A 21522-nucleotide genomic window follows, 5' to 3' on the forward strand; every position below is an offset into this window, starting at 1 on the left:
AAGGGTAAGATGTCAAATACACACGAAATTGCCCTGTCTACTCCTTATGTAGCGCCCACCTCTGGGGGAAAGGTTTCTCAGCTGTTACTCTTGTGATGGTTGCTGGACTGTTTCATCAAGATAGTGCTAGGAGCCCGAATATTTAATCTTCAGGAATACAGAAAAAGTCTGGCGAACCTGTTGGAATTCTAACATGGCCTACGAGCAAGAAAGAAATCACTAGAAAGGTTTAAACAACTCCGGCCTGCAGTTAGATGTGCAGATATTAGGTGTAACAGGTTGTTTGGTGTAATATAGCTAGCTGCCGCCGCGCCGCGTACTTTTGAGGCTGGTGTGGTACGCTGAAGGGCGGTTATACCGGCTATACTGATACAGGTACAGCAAGAGAAACGATAAAACGGAGGATTTTACTTCCAACAAGGCATGGTCAGATTATCATCGTATGAAGAACGTTTGCATTTGGACAAGTGGTGATCCTTCTTTCTTTTCTCCCATGCTTTCCACTCTTTCCAGACTTCCAAACTGTTCCGGTTGGGAAGGAATAAAGCGAATCGTAAATTTCCAGGTCCTGGCATGCAACCTACAGACAAGCGCGAAGATCTGATGTCAATGTGCAACAGATGCATGCACGACTCTCTGTCTCCTCTCTGAAACCGATTTATGGTGATTCTACGGTCAGAAGACAGCAGTATTCACGGGCCTAATCCAAAGTATTCCAGACAGCGGGTGGCTTTTTTAGAGACATATCAAAAATAACCAAGTCCAGTTGTGTGTACGTTTCATTTCTGATTACAGTATCTTTACTATTGTACAATGTTGGGCTTTATTCCAACACAGCGAGGACAGAGAGATCAAAATTTCAACGACCACTGTCGCCTTCATGAGGATAACTAATGACCAATCACTTCCGAACGTAAACTGGCGAGTATCTTTACTAGTCTGTGTGCAACATTGTACAAGTATGGAGTATTCTGAAGATGGCAATATTTGTAGCCTCTACCAGGCTTCGCGAAGCCAATTTCTACTCTTCCCAGCTGCTTCCCAAAGCCTGGTCGAGGCTTTAGAAATGGGTGGGTCATTAGAAATGGTTGTTTTTTTCTTGAACTAAGTCCAAGAAGTAGAAGGCCTGTCTTCTCGAGGGCTATTATTTATTCCGCATTCTCTCCTACATGGACAGACCCAGTATTACACTATCAGCCCCTCAATTATGCCCCATTAGGTAGTCCGTGGGGACTGTGTTGTCGCGTGGTGCGCATTAGGCATGTTTTCCTGTATCTTAAGAGTCATTGCACGAGAAAACCAGGCAGAGGTCGGAAGATGGGGGTCGGCCAAATCGACTCAAACTTTGTATGTGAGATAGGTATGGGGAACTATGAACAGCCATATATTTAAAACCCTCCAGATATTTTTCGTTATGGAGATCTGGGACCCCCCTCCGAGAGCCTCCGAAATCAGGTAATTTATGGCTGAAAATTACTGAACTTGCGATGGCTGCACTGATGATTCTGATAAAGATATGGATAAAACGTTTATATTACCACATAGCATAGCTTTTCTAGTTTTACAGACCTAAAGTTCAAGAGGACACCTTGAAGTTAAGAGGGTGTGACAGGGGGTTACCGGAACCAATGAAAGCAGAATTTTCATCTCTATGCATTTTAGTCATCTTTAAGGCGCATTATCTCATATGGGCAGTGGCTTTGGTGAATGGTTTTACTGTGGTTTGAGAGAGGAACATCTACTGATTCAAAAACAAGCGTCGTTGGTTTGGGCCATACATAACGCGAGCCGTGACTGGGGGGTCTTTATGGGGGATTTTCGGGTTTTGGACTGTACTAAATCGGGCAATGACTTCTCCATACTGGGTACACTTTGGACAATGTGGGCATGTCGATGTGTGATAATCATTAGTCAATTATCGAAGAAGCTTTAATGAATTGGGGATGTTGATTTGGGCTCTATATGGGGGATATGGGGATACCTGTAAATGGAACTAGGCCAATTTTACACCTTTTTATTGCTTTCTGTTAGCTGAAGATAGCAAGTAAGTTCCTTGGTAAATTATTATGTGCATTAACGTTGTGCTAGACAATGAAAAGGCTCTGCATGGGGGTTATGAGGACTCCACGAATGGAGATGTCATTTACATGCCGCGTGGAAGTAATGGTACTTCGAGCATACTGTTATTTCACTCAGAAAAAGGATAACAATAAACAATCGCGTGCTTAAGGCTAGTACCTAAACTTTTTTTCAATCTAGATCAGTAGAGATATGCTGTATAGACATTTACTACATAGTAGTACACTGATGGTATGTTACTATACTTGACCATTTTTCATCATACCTAACCAAAAACATTTTTTAAAAACCTGTATGATATTAATAATGAAAGTTTATTACAAATTCATGCCCGAGGGCTAATTGAAAGAACAGGATAACAAAAATAAACAGTAAAAATGATAATAAGTAATGTTAATGCCACTTTAGATATACATTTGTAGTTATTGTTGGTTTCATTTCCGTGTACAGTGGAGTATAAAATGACTGACATTTTGCGAGATGTATGAATTGGGAGGTGTTATTAGAAATGCAGTTTTTTGAAGGCTGGGAAGGTAAATAAAGCTAGGGAACATTTTGGTGACCATTTAGAATAACTTATCCCTTGAAGTGCTATAATTAATGAGGGCAATAGCAAATAAAGTGCATTTCATCCTCCACTGCATGATCCTGTGCAATATTTAGTAATACATATTCTGTTGTTTTTTAATAACAGACAATTGTTTGTATGTACTCTTTTCTATTTCTAATGTATGTGCGCTAACTCTAAGCTTACATATGGCTGATCTAACATCGAAGTCTTTGATGTGAAGATAACATCCCATTGTGTATACAGGTTTCAGATGTCTATAAAATCTTCGCTTACCGGCATCAACAGAGAGATTATAAAGAAAGGTTTGGATATACAATTTGTCAGAAAGTCTACTTCTAAGCAATGTACATAATTATGTGTTGCTTATCGACATCAATGTTGTCGTTATGCCAGATATATGAGAAGCCACTCCGGTCAAGTATTTCTTTCACATGGTGTAGCAGATTTTTCTTGTGACCATGCATTAACAATTATGTTGTCTCAGTCTTAACAAAAAATTTACTTGAATAGGCGTACCGATACGTCTGTGTCTAGTGACAATCTACCAAGTTCTGCATTGCATGCTCCGTTGCTAGCGTTTTAATGTACACCATGATTTTTTTACAGAAGCGATTATGGACAGTTTTCATTTGAAAAATCTTTTCCCCAGATTTCGCAACCACATAACATCCTTAAAAAATCCTTCATAAATATTTCAATGAGATTTGTGAGCGGATAAGAGATTTGATGCTAAAACAGATTTGCGGGCTTTTAAAGCAAGTTGTCTCTTAGTGAGCTAGTGAGAAACTGCCAGATGAGTACAAAAACAGACCTAGATAGCAGTAGGATGTAGTAATTTCTATATTTTCTAAATCGAGCAGGAATTTTGTATTTATGTACTAGTATATGCGCCCTGTTTTGTTAAAAATTACAACTTTGGTCTTTTCAGGTTAACTTGGAGTTTCCATTTTGTACAGAAAGTGTTTAGTTTGTCAAAGGCACATTGAAGTCCTTTCACGGTTTCCGAGAAAAATTACGACATAAACTCCATAGAGTAATCAGGAAATGGATAAATTCTGTAGGGAGGGTGGAACGCATTCTGGACTATCTAACATCTTGACTAAATCATTTATGAACAGGTTGAAGAGAGTCGGGCTGAGGTTACAGCCCTGCCTCACACCTTTGTCACTGGCGAAGGGTGGTGTTAGACCAGAGGAGGTTTTGATGCATGTTTGTGGGTTAGAATACATTGATTATATTAGACTGTAAAATTTGCTGCCTACTCCCGAGCTGAGTAGATTCTTTATGTTAATCATTAAACTTCCTTCGCATGTTTTCCTTGAAAATCCATTCGCCTGCCGAAACTTCTAACTCGCTCGAAGAAGACAAAAATGGGTCCCATTATTTTGTACATTAATTGAAAATGAGATACCACTAAACCAATGTATGATCAGATATATTGTGCATGCTACGCAACAGTCAATCGGCACATCGCAGGTTGGTAATAGCACTGCAGCATACCTGTACTAACCCCTCATTATTTAAGAAACGCACATGTAACTACTAATAGCATTCATACATTGTTTTTGCTATGGTATTTTTCATATGTATCCAGCCCTCTTCTTCTGGTCTTCCTTTTAGATTTGTGTTTAGAAGTGCCAATATGTACAACTTAGCTCAGAGGTCTGCTTCATTTGGCACCTGTATTTAACGGCATCTCCATTTCTGGAGTCCTCATAACCCCCATGTAGATCCTTTTGATATCTACCACAAATTTGATGTACACAATATGTTAGTAAGGAACTTATTTGCTATATACAGCTAAGAGAAGAACAAAGAAATGTGTAATATTAGCCTAGTTCCATTTACAGGTATCCCCATATCCCCCATATAGAGCCCAAATCAACATCCCCAATTCATTAAAGCTTCTTCGATAATTTTCTAATGATTATCACACATCGACATGCCCACATTGTCCCAAGCGTACCCAGTATGGAGAAGTCATTGCCCGATTTAGTATAGTCCACAACCTAAAAATCCCCCATAAAGACCCCCCAGTCACGGCTCGCGTTATGTATGGCCCAAACCAACGACGCTTGTTTTTGAATCAGTAGATGTTCCTCTCTCAAACCACAGTAAAACCATTCACCAAAGCCACTGCCCATATGAGATAATGCGCCTTAAAGATGACTAAAATGCATAGAGATGAAAATTCTGCTTTCATTGGTTCCGGTAACCCCCTGTCACACCCTCTTAACTTCAAGGTGTCCTCTTGAACTTTAGGTCTGTAAAACTAGAAAAGCTATGCTATGTGGTAATATAAACGTTTTATCCATATCTTTATCAGAATCATCAGTGCAGCCATCGCAAGTTCAGTAATTTTCAGCCATAAATTACCTGATTTCGGAGGCTCTCGGAGGGGGGTCCCAGATCTCCATAACGAAAATATCTGGAGGGTTTTAAATATATGGCTGTTCATAGTTCCCCATACCTATCTCACATACAAAGTTTGAGTCGATTTGGCCGACCCCCATCTTCCGACCTCTGCCTGGTTTTGCCTGGTTTTCTCATGCAATGACTCTTAAATAGTGATTAGTATGTGCTGCAGCGGAAGTACCAGGAAATAATTCAGGAGATATGTCATTTAGTTACAATACGGTGTCGCTTTGTAGTGATTCAGATATGAATGTTCCAACTTACACTCATGATATGAGACAGTCGTATAGACACTAATAATGAGACCGAGACTCATCGCGTTCAGTGATGTATTCTTATGTAGCCAGGGAATTAGAACGACTGACTCAGAGGTCCATAAAGTGCGCGAACTTCGCACATTCGGCAGCACCAATCTGGAGTTGTGTTATTTGCGGAATTGGTCTGGCGCAATGAGCAATCTCAAAGGCAGACAGTTGAAATTGGCTTCCACGATAATGTGTCTGGCTGGTATGAGGTACATAGTTCACACCGTTAGCTATTACATGTATTAGCCTCCACCAGGCCTTTCTACGGGAATACGGATCGTAGAATTCGGCAAAAAAAGAGAGTAAAATTGGCCAAGGGAGTCCGGCCGCGGGAAGGTAGTTTCTTTCCGCGGTCAATCAAACCCACAAGGCGGCCAAACTCTCCTGGCAATTATTCTTACGTAGTTAGTTTGGTATAGAGACTAGGAGGTACATAGTTCACGCCGGTAACTATCACGTAGGGTCTTTCTAAAGTGTTGTCACGCTCCAAAACAACTTAGATTTCGTCATTGACTGATATATTTTACTTCCGGCTACCAAAGCCCTCTCGTCCACTCCACGAATAGGGAGTGAGGACTCTGTAGCTAAAAAGAAATTCAATGAATGACGACCTTTATTGCACATAAATGCCCACCGGGTTAAGTACAGAGGAATAGCTTGTATATACATATATACTGTATATACATGTATACGTGAAGGGCTGGTAACCAGGCAACCATATAGGCCCTGTGGCCTGCATTGTGTGTAATGTTGCTTACTGTTCAATAATACAAGCTCTGGGCCTGTCGGTGGAGTGTGATCACCTTCGGTCGATAATACAGAATTTCCCATTTATATTCGTCCTTACGGGTTAGAAAACACACTTTTGTTAGACTTTAAAATACTCGGTTGTCATCACGGACAACAACTGGGTTGGGTCAAACCTACTTTCCAAGCAGAGGGTTGGGTTTGGGCGTTTTTTTGCGCTTTTTGGCTTTTTTGCACTGGTATCTTTTTTACGCCGACCCAACTCTCCAAGCAGAGGTTTGGGTTTTGGCTTTATTTTGGGCCTTGCCTTTTTTATCGGGGTTTTCTTTTCTTTTTGCATTGATATTGAATTTGTATGTACTAAGTGATATTGTATTTAAGTTATACTGTACTTTGTATTTATGCATTTATGTGTCAGTGGTAGCCGCTACCAGCCTTGTTGCTGCCTGGTTGCCACTTGTTATGCACTGTTGCATTTAAATAAACAAACAAACAAACAAACATATGCAAAGATATTAGTAAAGATATTTTTTTACACTAACCGAATTCTCCAAGCGGGGTGTTGGCTTTGGCTTAGTTTTCGCGATAGAAAGCCCGATAAAAAAGCCAAAACTAACCTACTGTAAGTAGTGTAATCCCAAGGCTCTGCTTGGAGAGTAGGTCAAATCGCGCTTGCGAATCGCCCGCGGGGAGGCATCAAATCGGGCTGCCCAGATCTACTCTCCAAGCAGAGGTTTGGGTTTTGGCTTATTTTTGGCGTGTTTGTTTAGGCTTTTTAATCGGGCTTTCTGTCTTTTTTTTTGCACTGGTATCTTTTTTGGAGTACCAGTGCAAAAAAGAAAGCCCGATAAACAAACCCAAAACACGCCAAAAATGAGTCAAAACCGCAGAGACTACGTCCTTGCGGCTTAGAAATCACATTGTTGCCACTGTAAAACCCAAAGGCTCTGCTTGGAGATCGAGAGTAGGTCAAATCGGGCTCGCGAATCGCCCGCCGGGAGGCATCAAATCGTGCCGCCCAGATCGTTATCTGTGCGGTAATTAGGTCAACTACCGCCGTGTTGATGGAGTCAGACCGAAGATCGCAGGACTGGGAATAAAACATGACCATATCTGTACGGGAACCATCCATCTTCGCGCCTGGGTATGCACAGGGGATTTTTTTTGTGATGACAGGGAATCAAAAATGGCGACGTGATGGATCTAGAATTGTCTTGGTACATAATCATACAGAAAATTGAAACTCTACACGTATTACTGGATAAATTGCAGAGATTTATCTAGTTGTGGAGTTTGAATTTTCCTTGTTTATTGTTTGCCTGTATGTCTAAACTGTCTTGGTACATACATGTCTGGCCACCATCCTAAAATATTTCGTAGGTAGCGAATATGGGAGCCCAGGTATACAAATAGGATGGCATCCAGGCTATCATAATAATAGAAAATTCAAACTCCACTACTGGATGAATTACGCAGATTTATTTGAATTTTCTATGATTATTGTTTACCTGGATGTCTATTTTTACCAACGTATGTTGGTACATGATAGCTGGATTAGCCATTGCCTTGAATTTATCTAGCTTATATAGCAAAGACGTCTTTGATATGGCCCTAGCTGCTACTATCATCATAAATGATGACACTAATTTCTCTTTCACTCTGAAACAGGGACCTGCAAATTGCAAAGTTGCTATAGAACGGCATAGAGCTAATTTTACCTCGCATATATCACTAATATATAATGCCCCCATCGTTCACACTAAATGATGACACTAATTTCTCTCTCACTCTGAAACTAGGAGCTACAAATTGCGGAGGTGCTATCTTATAGCATTTGTCTCTGCCTAATCCCTCTATATTACCGATGCGACGTGCCCGTTGATTAACACTGCCGAATTACAACCTGTTTCTTGTGATAATGCAAGGAGTACATCACTAGCGCTATCTAATTTGTTACATGTCCATATAGGTAATAATCACTCCACCATTAGAGGGAAAACCGCCTCAGATCTAAGGCCACCGCAAGTCATCTATATGGATGGCATCAGCTTTATTGTTTTGTCTTAACCTTAATGCAGCGATGTATTTCATTCCTTTTATATGTGTATATATGATATTCATACTAAATCAAAACCATTTGTACAATGATTGAAAACTTTTATTTTTCATAGTTGTTTCAGTGAGAAATGAATGTTGTAATATTTAGTTGCAAGTAAACTTAGCACAATATAGGTATCATTTCTTGTTTAACAAGGTTTATGATGTCGAAATTTGAAAATGTACGAAACGTTTTTTGGCCCGCCTTGTTTTTCTTCGCCCTATTACATTAGATTTGGAGTCTACGGAGGATGACATCCATAAAATTTACTTGCTGTAGCCTAATACTCATCCCAGCATTAGACTGAGCACCGCCTCAGATCTAACGCCGTTAAAACAGGCCGTGCACGTTCGTTGCTTTCCGATAATGACTTCAACTGTCGGCTTGTGTTGGTTACGGTTTAGGCCACACCGACTGACTTTTATGGATGACATCCGTGCGCGCATTGATTTTCGCCTGTTATGAAAAAAATCACCTCCGAGGCTCTGGCCTGGGTGTCATCCTCCGTAGTCCATGGCAGCTAGCGACAATACATTTTACAGGGAACCGATGGTAACTACAGAGGATGGCACCCAGGCTGCTGAAGCTCCACGAAACTGAAGAACTCAGTACAGTACCGATTCACAAATTCCGCAAAAAGCCAGCATATGCCGACTTGTCGTATACGTCGCCATGTACTACTTCAATTCACAATACCAGCTTTGTATTCCTGTGGTTTAGCAGCATTTTTTGGCTGGACTTTTTTTTTATTCGCCCGCGCGCACTAGTTTGGGTGTCTTGAGGGGATGTCATCCATAAAGTTAAGACGGTATGGCCTTACGCTGAAAGCTTTACCAGCGCCGCACGAATCCAGCCTCCTGGCGATGCACAAAACAGTTCGCTTGCGTCAGTAGACAGATAATGGCGTCAAACCTAGCTTGTTTTAGACAGTACAGCGGCAAACTGTACTCTCTAGCGGACCAACTCCCCTGGGATGTTATCTCTATATTTGGCCAATTTCTACTCTTTGAAGCCTGGTAGAGGATACTTCAAACTGACAATAGACGATTTTAAATAGGAAAATAAGGAGGGAAATAACTAGAACCTGAAATCACTTTGGGTGCCTTTAATTAGCCAACACTTGAGCCTGAGCTCTCGTTGCCAGGTGTTTTCATACTCTTCAATCAGAGGCCCGGGCTTTGACCTGCTTATTTTGGCGTGTTTTTAGGCTTTATATCGGGCTTTCTTTTTGTACTGGTATCTTTGTATACAATTTCTTGGGCTGGCATTAAAAAAAAAGATACAAGTAGAATAAAGAAAGTCCGATAAAAAAAAAGGCTAAAACACGCCAAAAATAAGCCAAGGCCCAAACGTCTGCTTGGAGAGAAGTGTTTTCGTGCGCTGACATTGACCTCTATCGACCCGCGGCAGGTTGAACAAACACGCCGCCAAGGTCACACGCGCTACACACAGTTTTGTTTTACGTAAAAACAAACAACTTCACCGCCAGGGGCAATGTTCGTTCGAGCGGGGAGCCGAATAAAACGCGCGAGAATCAACGCCAGAGTTAGCTTCTACCAGGCTTCGGGAGGCGGCTGGATAGAGTAGAACTAGCCAAATAGAGAGAGATAGCATGCCGAAGGAGTTGGTCCACTCGAGAGTACATTCTGCCGCACCCGAAGGCCACGTTTGGAAACAAGGATATCTTTCAAACGATCATCATAAAATCACAAAGATAGCACAATATAAAGGATGACGAATTGACGATGACGAAATTGACAACGGTACAATTGTACCTGTGACGTTTTGATGTGGAAAAGACTCGTACTGCAGGCGAGGTTTGAAAATAAGGATATCTTTCAAACGCTCACATAGAAATTACAATATGTCCTCTTCCCTCGTGACCTCAATGAAAAGCGGCATGCATGACGATTTCAGCTTTCATGAATAAAGAATGGTTCGAACAAATGTTAAGTCAGAGAAAAGGACGAACGATGACGACAATATTGAAATTGATAACAACGGTACAATGATACCTTTGACGTTAAAATGTGGAAAACGTATATCTTCAAGAACTGTGTAATAAAACGTCTATTGTCTTCTCATAATAACTGTCTTCTCATAGTCATTATTATTATCTTTTAGACAGTGAATTTACTTCACTGCTAACAACTCTATGGGTTTTTGTAAAGCCCTACATGTATATATTGTCCCAGCTGTCACTCCGTACAGGAGCGTCGTGATATCTTTCAGAACTGTGTAATAAAAAGTTTGTTTTATTGTCTTCTTATAATCACTGTCTTCTCATAGACATTATCATTGTCTTTTAGACAGTGATTTACCTTACTTCCTTTACCGCTAACAACTCTATGGGTTTTTGTAAAGCCCTATATATTGTCCCAGCTGTCACTCAGTCCAGGAGCGTCGTGACAAAGTAGCCGCCCCCAAAACGTCCGTTACAGAAGCGGAGCGGGTTTATCACCATGGATTGATGTTGGGCCGACGCGCAGACAGAGAGAAACATTGTTACTCCGCCTGAAACGTTTCCGCTCCTTCCGGCTCATGAATATAGATAGATGTCTGTCAGAACGGTTTCATGGGTCAATATGTCACGGTACTCACAATGGGATCCCCTCCTTAGAGGTGTATAATACAATTTCAGGGTGGCGAAATGACAGCATACGCTGGTTCTAGCTATTTAGGTAGCCTCCACCAGGCCTTTCTACGGGAATACGGATCGTATAAAAAAAGAGAGTAAAATGGGCCAAGGGAGTCCGACCGCGGGGAGGTTGTTTCTTTCTCTCGCGGCCAGTCAAACCTACAAGGCGGCCAAACTCCCCTGGCAAATATTCTCCTATATATAGCCAGCGTAGTTAGTCTGGTACAGACTAGTATTTAGGGGCGGTACAAACAAATATGTCACTGTATTCGCAATGGGTCCTCTCCTTAAAGGCATATAAACCTTTATTGTTACCGCATACATATATCCTGCACGTATGATGACGTTATCCACATGTATTTAGGCTTAAATCTTTAGTTGTAGAAGACCATACAAAAGTCCCTGTACTTTTTTTGTTGTGTCAAAAAAGAATCTCTATAATACAATTTCAGGGTGGCAAAACAATTGTGAAAGGTAGAAGCTACTGTACTGAAAAGGATGTTGATGTTGTGTATGTATGTAACATGCATAAAACGCCGTTTCTAACAGATTTCCCAGCTGTAACTTTCAAGAACAACAGTTGGACAGCTTTACACATTCAATCCACGTATAGAAGATGTATCTAGCAAAGAAGAATGAATATATAGCTCGATACCCTCACTCGAGTTTAAAACAGTCACATTCAGAAATTCAAGAACTGTATCTTTCAAGAACAACCTTTGCAAAGCTTTATACATTCAATCCACGTGCAGAAATTGTATCTGATGAATGAATAGATAGCTCCATACTCCCAATCAAGTTAAAACAGTATGTTAGTAAGTAGCTATAGTGCGATACAGTACTCCCTACCTACGCTTTGTATGCGTGACAAGCTTTCACTCCGCTATGAGAAAGTTTCCCATCAACAGATGAACACGGTCAGGTTTGGAGATCATACTGTTGATTGAAATACCCGCGGCCGGCTTCACTTCCGTAATCATGGGGAAAGGATACCGGTTCGGGAAAAGCAATCGCGAAGGAAGATAAATACAGCTTTCTTGGACTTTATGCCAAGTTTATGCCCAGGTCAAGTCCAAGAACACGACTTTTCCATTTCACCGGAACAGCTAAATCAGGCCGGATGGGCCGCAGACGTTCTTGTGTTATTGGATTGGAAAATGAAGCAAGCTCACTCGCCTGAGTGAGAGTATCGAGCTATAAATGCATTCTTCTTCACCGCTGGATACAACTTCTGCACGTGGATTGAATATAGTAGAAGAATGAAGCGCACGCTTTGAAGGGTACTTAAATATCGTTTGATACTTCCTCCTAAAAAGTTTCTTTAGTTCCCTAATCATGTTTGCGTAACACTTACATGTATTGGAACAGTAGTTTTATTCCTGTCATGTATACCCAGATATCCCTCACCCCGTGGATTACATTGAACGGTGCGTGTTCCAACTTCCCCGTTACGTTACTGCGATAGAAGTCAGCAGCATATGGTCCACTTCAACTCAAATTCAACCTGTCAAAACTGTGATAACGACTTGCAAAATGAATTTCTCTTGAGGTATTTTCATTTTGACTTCCCGTCTGCATATAATTTTCTTTACCATAGCTCCTATAGAAACTGGGTAATACTGGAGAACTGTGCTTGTTCCAGGTTGTGTAGAGTGTTGCGTGCGATCGACTTAATATTCCGCGGTCGTGCTACCCTGGGAAGAAATTGGACACTATCTTAAGAAGGGCTGCGCCGCGTCTGAAGGGGTTGCACTTGAGTCGTGACCTCACCGGGGTTACCAAGTTCAAGGTTAAGTTGCACTTTGGCTGACTCGGTAATGCTGGGATGTGAAACAGGGCGAGAGGTTCAGTTGCGGACAAACTCACAGAACTGCAGGTCTCTAACTCATCATACGTCCTTTGACTTGACTTAATTAGGTCCACAATTTAGCTTGACATTTAAGCTATTCTTCCTGTGGTCCTTAACATGTAATACAGCAATACAAAATAGCAACTGCCACACAGTAACACTCCCGATAATGCTAATATGAAGACCTCTAGGTATAGACACGTACTAATGCAAAAGAGAACTGCATGGTTCTAACTCTAACCTTGGCTTTTGACTTGACTTTATTACCTTCCACAAATTAGCTTGACATATCAGCTATTCTTCCTGTGGTCCTTAACATGTAATACATACATCAATGCAAAATAACAACTGTCACACAATAACACTACTGGATAACACTAAGACCTTTCAACCCCCCTGCTTAACTAGATTACATTCTGGAACAGAGCCCGACATGCAGGCTAGGATCCGGAAATAACTTGAAGAATTACCCGTTGTCGGCAACTATGGGAATTTATTATTATAATATTGGTCCATTTATGTATAGATAGGGTATACATAACATGATCGACACACTTGAAGCTTGGACAGGCTTGTGCCAATATTTGTATATCCTTTAGAAAAGGATGATGATAAACAAAAATGATAAACTGTGGGTTTTCTACTCTAGCATTTTACGATATATCGCCACGCGTCCAGTGAACTGTATGCCGGAATAGGGCGAACTATTCTTGGTCTTGTCAACACGACGTAACAGCTGACGCATGGAGGAAACTCGATACGAAACGAAGACAAATTATCGTCTCATAAATACATGTATATATAAGCGGTCCTGTGGTGGTTTACGTCTGTGTTTTCCTGTATATAAGGGCATTTTCCGGTATCGTACTGAATTGAAGGTTCTGGTTCTGTATCTGTATATCTTCGGCGTAACACACCAGCTTCGCAGGCTATCTAATGATAATGCCCCTACTGTGCTTGGTGACAGTGAGTTCCACCCTGCGATAGCTCTAGGAAAGAATGAGTTTTTTAACACCCCAATCCTAGGTTGAGAACTCTACTGTACTTAAAGGCCTGTCTTTACCGTAGCTCATAGTAGCCTATATGTCTTGTATGTAAGGATTGCACCAAAACAAGGGCATCCATTTGCGATTATTCGAACACCAAACAGAGGCTGCAGTGTGGGGGCCTGACCTTTTAACCGTAGGCAAATACAGCGCGCTCCGACCCCCAAATAACCCTGTCAGAGCTTTTTCTGGGCTAACCGCATTTATTATTCGCATACGTGAAGTGTACACCGCTAGCATACCGCAGTAGCTCGCCGCAACATACTAGTACACATAGTGCCACAGCAAGTAATTTTTATGGATGACATCAACGCACGCATTAATTTTCGCCTGATTTTGGAAAAAAGAAATTTTGTTGCCCTCTGACAGTGCCGAAAATGGGCAAAGATAACTGTTACCATGCCGGAACGTGGATGGCAGATACGTAACTATGAAAGAGAGGAGACAAGAAAAGGCTCTGATTTAATGTTTTGTTTCTTACTTTGATGCAGTGATATGTGATGCTGGCTGTGTATATGTGATATTCCCACTGAATCAAAACCATTTGCACAATGATCGAGTCAAAAATTTTAAAATGTAGGAACCTTGTTTTTTCCGGCCCGCCTTGTGTTTTTTTTTTCGCCTGCTCGCATTAGATTTGTAGTCTGCTGAGGATGTCATCCATAAAATTTACATGCCGTAGCCTAACATATACAGTTGTCGTCACAGGCCTAACAAGCGTAGATACGGTTGCTTGTATGTATGTAGGGGTCGAAGTTCAGTAGATAGCAGGGCGCTCTAAGCACAAGAACTAGGAATTTATGAGAGTCAATATTACTGGTGTGCCGCTGAATGGAGAACTGTGATAAGAGGGAAAGTGAAGGGTTTGCTGAGAGACTGGGAAGAGGCGGACGTAGCCTCTACCAGGCTTCGGGAGGCGGCCTGAAAAATTGGATAAATAGAGATAGCATGCCGAGGGAGTTTGGTCGGCTGGAGAGAACATTAGTGTTAGCCTCTACCAGGCTTCGGGAGGCGGCCTGAAAAAGGAGTAGAAATTGGCCAAATAGAGAGATAGCATGCCGAGGGAGTTTGGTCGGCTGGAGAGAACATTAGGGTTAGCCTATACCAGGCTTCGGGAGGCAGCGGGAAATAGTAGGAATTGGCCAAAATAGAGAGAGAGCATGCCAGGGGAGTTTGGTCGGCTGGAGAGAACATTAGGGCTAGCCAGTCTACCAGGCTTCGGCTGGAAAAGAGTAGAAATTAGCCACATACAGAGATGGTCCGCTAGAAAGTACAAATTATTCGGGTGCGGCAAACCGTATTCTCTAGCGGACCCACTCCTCTGGCATGTTATCTCTGTATTTGGCCAAATTCTACTCTTTCTAGCCTCTACCAGGTTTCGGGAGGCGGCTGGAAACAAGAGTAGAAATTGGCCAAAATAGAGATATGGTCCGCTAGAGAGTGCAGTTCAGGTGCGGCAAACTGTACTCTCTAGCGGACCGACTCCCCTGGCATATCATCTCTCTATTTGGCCAAATTCTACTCCTTCTAAGCACCTCCCAAAGCCAGGTAGAGGCTAGGTGTGTACAAGTAATCGTTCTCTAGCGTACCGCGCCGCAGGCTATACCCAGTGAAGCCTACGCGGATCTCTGCGGTTTGTATGTCATTGTGTGCATTATTACATTTACGTGACTTAACGGGGCATACCTGTGGTTGTTGTACATGTACTAGATAACGTTATCTCTCTATTTGGCCAGTGTCTACTCTTTTCAGCCGCCTCCCGAAGCCTGGTAGAGGCTAGGTGTATACTAGTAGCGTACGGCACCGCAGGCTATACCCAGTGAAGCCTGTGCGGATCTGTGTGGTTTGCGGTTTGTATGTATGTGTGCATTACCTTACCTGTGGCTTCTTGTACTAGATAACGTTATCTCTCTATTTGGCCAAATTCTACTCTTTCCAGCCGCCTCCCGAAGCCTGGTAGAGGCTAGGTGTATGTTTTTTCTAGTGTACCGCGCCTCGGGCTATACCCAGTGCACCAGTGAAGCCTTAGTATCCGAAAAATAGTATGCGGTTTGTATGTGTGCATACCTGTGGTTTGTTGTACTAGATAACGTTATCTCTCTATTTGGCCAGTGTCTACTCTTTCCAGCCGCCTCCCGAAGCCCAGTAGAGGCTACGTGTATACAAGTACGTAATCACCTAGCATACCGCGCCAGGGGCTATACCTAGTATGCGGATCTGTGCTGTTTGTATGTGTACATTATTACATATACGTGACTTTACGGTGCTTACCTGTCGCTTGTTGCACGAGATAGCGCAGCCACGTGTTGCCTGACCCTGGGAAACTGACGAGCGCAGTGATGGGGAGGGGAGTTGCGGAGTACCGAAGCGCCGTACATTGTTCTAAGCGCACATCCCTGTGTGCGCCCATCCGTATGTCCTTCGCCGTCTCCTGCTCCTGCCTTGCCGGGGACGCTACGACAGCCGCCGGCGGGGCAGGGGCGGCCTTCATCCCGAGGCGGTAGCGGAGGTGTTGCGGGTTCTCTCTCGGCGTCCCTGCTGCTGAAGTAACAACGCTGCCGGGAATATTCTCCTTCCGTGTTGATGTGGACGCAGCCTTGTGGATGAGCAGGCCGATCCCGAATATGTAGAACAAGATGAAGCCGAGGAGCAGACCGCAGAAGAGCTGTCTCTTCCGCCAGCGAGACCCGCAAACCATGACATTCGGATCGGAGATCGCTGCAGCGTCGTGAAATGCTGAAACGCTAGCTCCACGGGATGGTGGCAGGGGCTGCTAAATCCTCATGACAAGCACTCGAGGGAGCTTCTTAAGCCCCAAACGAGCATCGATCGACGGTAGAACAGAGCGCTAACCCTGCCCCGAGCACTCACAGTGAGCGTCGTGTGAATGTGGTACCTTAAAATGTAGGCGTAAACATCTGGTGCGCTGGATGGGTCAAGGGGGAATGCGGCGAGCGCTGGGTCAACCCTCGGAGAAGGGCGATACCAAATTCCTGCTCACCCAAAACCGAACACTTTAGATAGCTACCTTTAAGCCTAATCTTAACACAATCATTGCTGTAAATTTGTAGGATTTTAACAGAGCAAACTAAAATGAGCGCCGTCTTTCCTCCGTTCAAATTTTACAAAAGGGAAACAGTTTTGTTCCCACCCTTCGTTTTCACGATGGCGTCGCCCTAAAAGCCACAGCGCGGTTAGCTTAGAACAGGCTGACCCTCGAAATAAGCGTAAATCGAGCCCGTTTGTCAGCAAAGGAAGGATTAACTACCCTAATTACCAGCCTGGGCTTGTTTAGGTCGCTACGAGCGGTTCCGATGTAGGTTAATCCTAAAGGCATCTTTTAAAAGCGATTTCAGAGCAGCAAAACTAGAGTATTTTGAATAAGACTATCTTTATGATATTGATACATACTGCCTCACATTAGCACATTTCAATCAATATTTCATACTTTGATTATCTAAAACTACAGAAACAAGCCTCAAGATGAGTCCTTTATTTTATGGGTGGTACCCTAAAAATCAAGCCAGGTCTAAGCTTAGAACAGGCTGACCCTCGAAATAAGCGTAAATCGAGCCCGTTTGTCAGCAAAGGAAGGATTAACTACCCTAATTACCGACCTGGGCATGTTTAATAGGTCACTACTGCTCTCCAAGCCATGCTAGCAGAGGCTTAGGTTTTGGCTTATTTTTCGCGTGTTTTGGGGCATTTTTATTGGGCTTTCCTTTTTGCACTGGGTTGGCGTAAAAAAAAAACATACCAATGCCCGATAAGAATGTCAAAAACATGCCAAAAATTAGCCAAAACCCAAACCTCTGATTGGGAAGCAGTTCCTCTGTAGGGCAACCTTAAAGGGGCACTATGTAACATTTAATTGAAAAAAATTGCGCGATTACAATTTACTTCCACTTTTCCACATATTTGTGCAATTATCTCACATTTCTGACTTTTGCGGTTGCCGCTTCATAAAACAGCCCACACAAGGCACACTCAGTTTGTGGTGCCACCACAAACTACCAGGATGTAAACAAACATGGCTGACAGCTATGTTTCTAGCTTTGAAACACATTCAAAATTTTTTTGGAACCTCCACTTTCTAAATTTCACTTATTAGCAATGAAGGAGGGTTGATTCAACCTACGTTGTAAAGAAATGAACAGGCCCTGACTACGTATATACCATCTAAACTATAAAAATGGTCTAACCCCATAGAGCGGATCACGAATTATGTTACGCTACAATGTTTTTATACCGGTACTGTTTCCTAGGTCGTGCGTAAACAGGATGTTTCGTTGATATCCATCAAAAATACTTGCATCATGAATGTTTACATGTACAAATCATGTTTGGTGTGTATCCAGTTTTTTGTATCTGTATCAGTATATCCGGTATAACCCCCCTTCGGCGTATAAATACACCAGCTTCGCAGGCACGCGGCGCGGCGGCAGCTAGCTACATTACACCGAACGACTTTTTACACCCAATCTTTTCACGTCTAACCGTAAAAGTTGTTTAACGCTTTCTAGTGACGATGCTTCATCTGTGCTTGGTAGCAACGAGTTCCACGTACACTATGATTATGATAGTTCTTGGAAAATTTGAGTTTTTGAACACTTCAATTCTTGGTGCAACGTTGATAACTCTGATAGTTGAAGGCATGACTGTTACATACATGTATAACGATGAGTGAACCGACACTATCGGCGGATACGTCAATAACCGGGAACCTAATCTCCAAGCAGATCTTGGGAAGGACGTGCGATTTTAACGCGGTTTGACAGCCTGTCGCCTCCGGTTGGTATAAAGGACTGTCAGAGAAGCTAGGTGTCAGAATACATCACAATCATCCACCCAATATCTGTTCAAGATTATTATCATTATTATTAAAACAAAACCATGCCTGTCAAAGCTCAAATTTTTCTACCCTATTCTCTCTTTGATCTAAGAAGCTGGGCTATATTTTAAGGTCTGGAAAATGTTAATAAATGAATAATAAGTTCTTTATTGCAAGTTCATGTCCGAGGGCCAAAATCTGTATCTGTATCGATATCGGTATAACCGGTATAACCTGGGTGACCCTTCGGCGTAACACGCCAGCTTCGCAGGCACTCCGATCGACAATGAGTACAATGAGTACAGAAGAATGGAATAAAACCGAATGGAATAAAATGAGTACAGAAGAATGGAATATTTTTTACCTGAAATAAAGAATGAATGAATGAAAACATTAAACAATGTACTTTAGTTTTACTTTCATTAATCTAAGGTTCTTATAACTAGTAACGTATGCATGTGACAGAGAGGATACGTAATACATAAACAGGTAAGACAAACATGGCAACTACCATTCTATTTCTAGTTGAGCTATGGGGGGGGGGACTTGTTCTCTTGAGGTAGTGGGAGATGAGTCCAAATATAAGAGTTGATGACCATAGACAGGTTTCTGCGGCCTGGGTGCCATCCTCCGTAGTTTTCGCGTCCGCTCCCTACTGTCGCTGGGTACCACGGAGATAGAAAACTACCGGCAGGATGGCACCCAAGCTAAGGTTTCTGCTGACTACACAAAAATCTATTATAAGTAACAAAACGCGAATTTGGCTTCGCCGATAACAAACAGACCTGGAAGTGACCTTCTATCGCCAAGAAACATCAGATTATCATTACTGAGGTGTCACTGAAGAGCTGCCAATTGGGCCATCTCACCAGAAATACCCGCCAAAAGCGAAGGAGGGGGCTTAATTTCTAGCCTTTGAAAGGCTCCCGCCCCCGGACTAAGTTCTTCAGGCGTGGAAACTAAAAATTCGGACAATTCATCTCCCACTGCCTCCTGTGAAGAAGTCAAACCCGCTAGAAGCATGGCAAGAATAGAATAGATTATATTAGAATAACAGTTACCTTGTTCCTCTTACCTGTTCATATATCGCATATCTACTGTTTATCCTATATGTATACCAACGTTATTAGATTTTTAAATCTAATTCAAAGTAGAGATAGTAGGTTCGATAAGTATATATATATCGTACACGTAGAACTTCATGTTAGCATATAGTTTTATATCACCAAATTTTTCTTGTCAATGTCTGTTTGCAATTAGCCTTCGGGCATAAACTTGCAATAAAGAACTATATTGATTAATATCTCCAAGAAGATGCTATGGTGACAAGACACTGCGTCATCCATTGGCCACTGAGAGGAGTGTCCATTCACGAGTGGCTATTGGACACTCCTCTGGCCCGTTGGATACTGTCTTGCCACCGTAGCATCTGCTTGGAGATTAGGTAGCCTCTACCAGGCTTCAGAGGCGGCTGGAAAGAGTAGAAGTTGGCCAAAAAGAGAGCGATGATATGCCAGAGGAGTTGGTCTGTGCCAAGCTTCGTGTGTGCTTCTATAGCTATTTGGCCATTTCTACGCTTTCCAGCCACCTCTGAAGCCTGGTAGAGGCTAGGTTGGATAGCGGGAGCGGCAAACTGTTCAATTTCTTCTCTTTCCAACCGCTTCCAGAAGCCTGGTAGAGGCTACATGGGCGGCCCGTCGACTGAAGAATGCCCCGGATTTGTAGCATCTGAATCTCATTTTTCACGGACGCAGAAAGGCCAAGGCGAGAAGACGGGCCAAAGTCCGCTACAGGGGGTACTTGAAACGGGGCTATCTACATGTTACTAGTATACTACCCTCAGTTGCAGCGCCACAAAACATCGTAAATATCCCTTTCACAAGCCAAGGAGGTTATATATAAAGCTCCTTGCTCAGCCCAATATATCGCACGAGTAAGGATACAAGCTAAGCCAAGTCAAGGTTTATTGCTCTTCAGAACTACAAACTACAAACCACTTTGACTATCTTCAGATGCACATTTAGCATACAAGACTAGTACTGTAGCTATTCTTCCTGTGGTCCATTCTATACGACACACAAGGAATATACAAAACATAAACACATTGACAACAATAGCAGAATACTAACACACAACCTAACATAAGTCCACATACATCACACTGCATTTCATTCCAGGCACTAGACATCCTGTTCAAAAATCTCTTTTTCTGGACTGAAAACCCTCATTTGTTCGGGGTTTAGAGAGGCTCTACCACTCTACTACCTCTACCACTGTCTCGGCAACTACGTTTGGAAGCCAGGAATGTCTTTGTATGACGTTCGACATCAGGCATTCAGACCTATAACGTTAATGTGCGTAGGGGTGAATTATGTCATTATTGTCCCGAGCAACGCAAGTACATCTAGACATGCGGCAAATACAGTCTGTCAAGTAATACTGTGTGATTGAATTCGGCCATAGTCATAGAGTGACGTGTACGTTAGTAATGTTTAACTATGTAGAAGATGAATTAGTACATTGTGCTTTAGAACGCTTACTATACGTAAACATGTGCAAATCTTTTATTAATTCCCTACAATTAGAACATAGATTCATGTATACCTAAGTAATGTTTTACTATGTAGAAGATGAATTAGTACATTTTGCTGTAGAACGCTTACTATACGTAAACATGTGCAAATCTTTTATTACTTCCCTACAAATTAATTGCCTTCGACGAGAAGGCTATAGAATCGCTTTCGGCCTGTTTTGTAGCTTCAAGATACCTTGTAGATAAAGACGTAATACAGCAATGAAGTACTTCTTTCTCCTACACTTCCTCCATTTTTTTTGGGGGGGGGGGCTGATGCACAATTTTTTACACAAGTTTTCCCAAATGAATGCGGCAGAGGGAGTTATACCGCGGAGGTAGTTTCGCCCCTTGTCTGCGAAGAAGGCTAG

At 42.4% G+C, this 21522-nt stretch overlaps 1 protein-coding gene across 1 annotated transcript; it reads right to left on the reverse strand.

The window, feature by feature from the left end:
- Positions 1–15742: 15742 nt before the first annotated feature.
- On the reverse strand, positions 15743–16677 carry LOC109487139. Its single transcript, XM_019791110.1, has one exon. The coding sequence runs from the start codon at positions 16444–16446 to the stop codon at positions 15991–15993; it is 456 nt and encodes a 151-aa protein (XP_019646669.1). The 5' UTR covers positions 16447–16677; the 3' UTR covers positions 15743–15990.
- Between the last annotated feature and the right edge of the window lie 4845 nt (positions 16678–21522).

Source organism: Branchiostoma belcheri, unplaced genomic scaffold (assembly GCF_001625305.1).
Source record: "Branchiostoma belcheri isolate BF01 breed outbred unplaced genomic scaffold, Haploidv18h27 scaffold86, whole genome shotgun sequence".
NCBI classification, from domain to species: domain Eukaryota; kingdom Metazoa; phylum Chordata; class Leptocardii; order Amphioxiformes; family Branchiostomatidae; genus Branchiostoma; species Branchiostoma belcheri.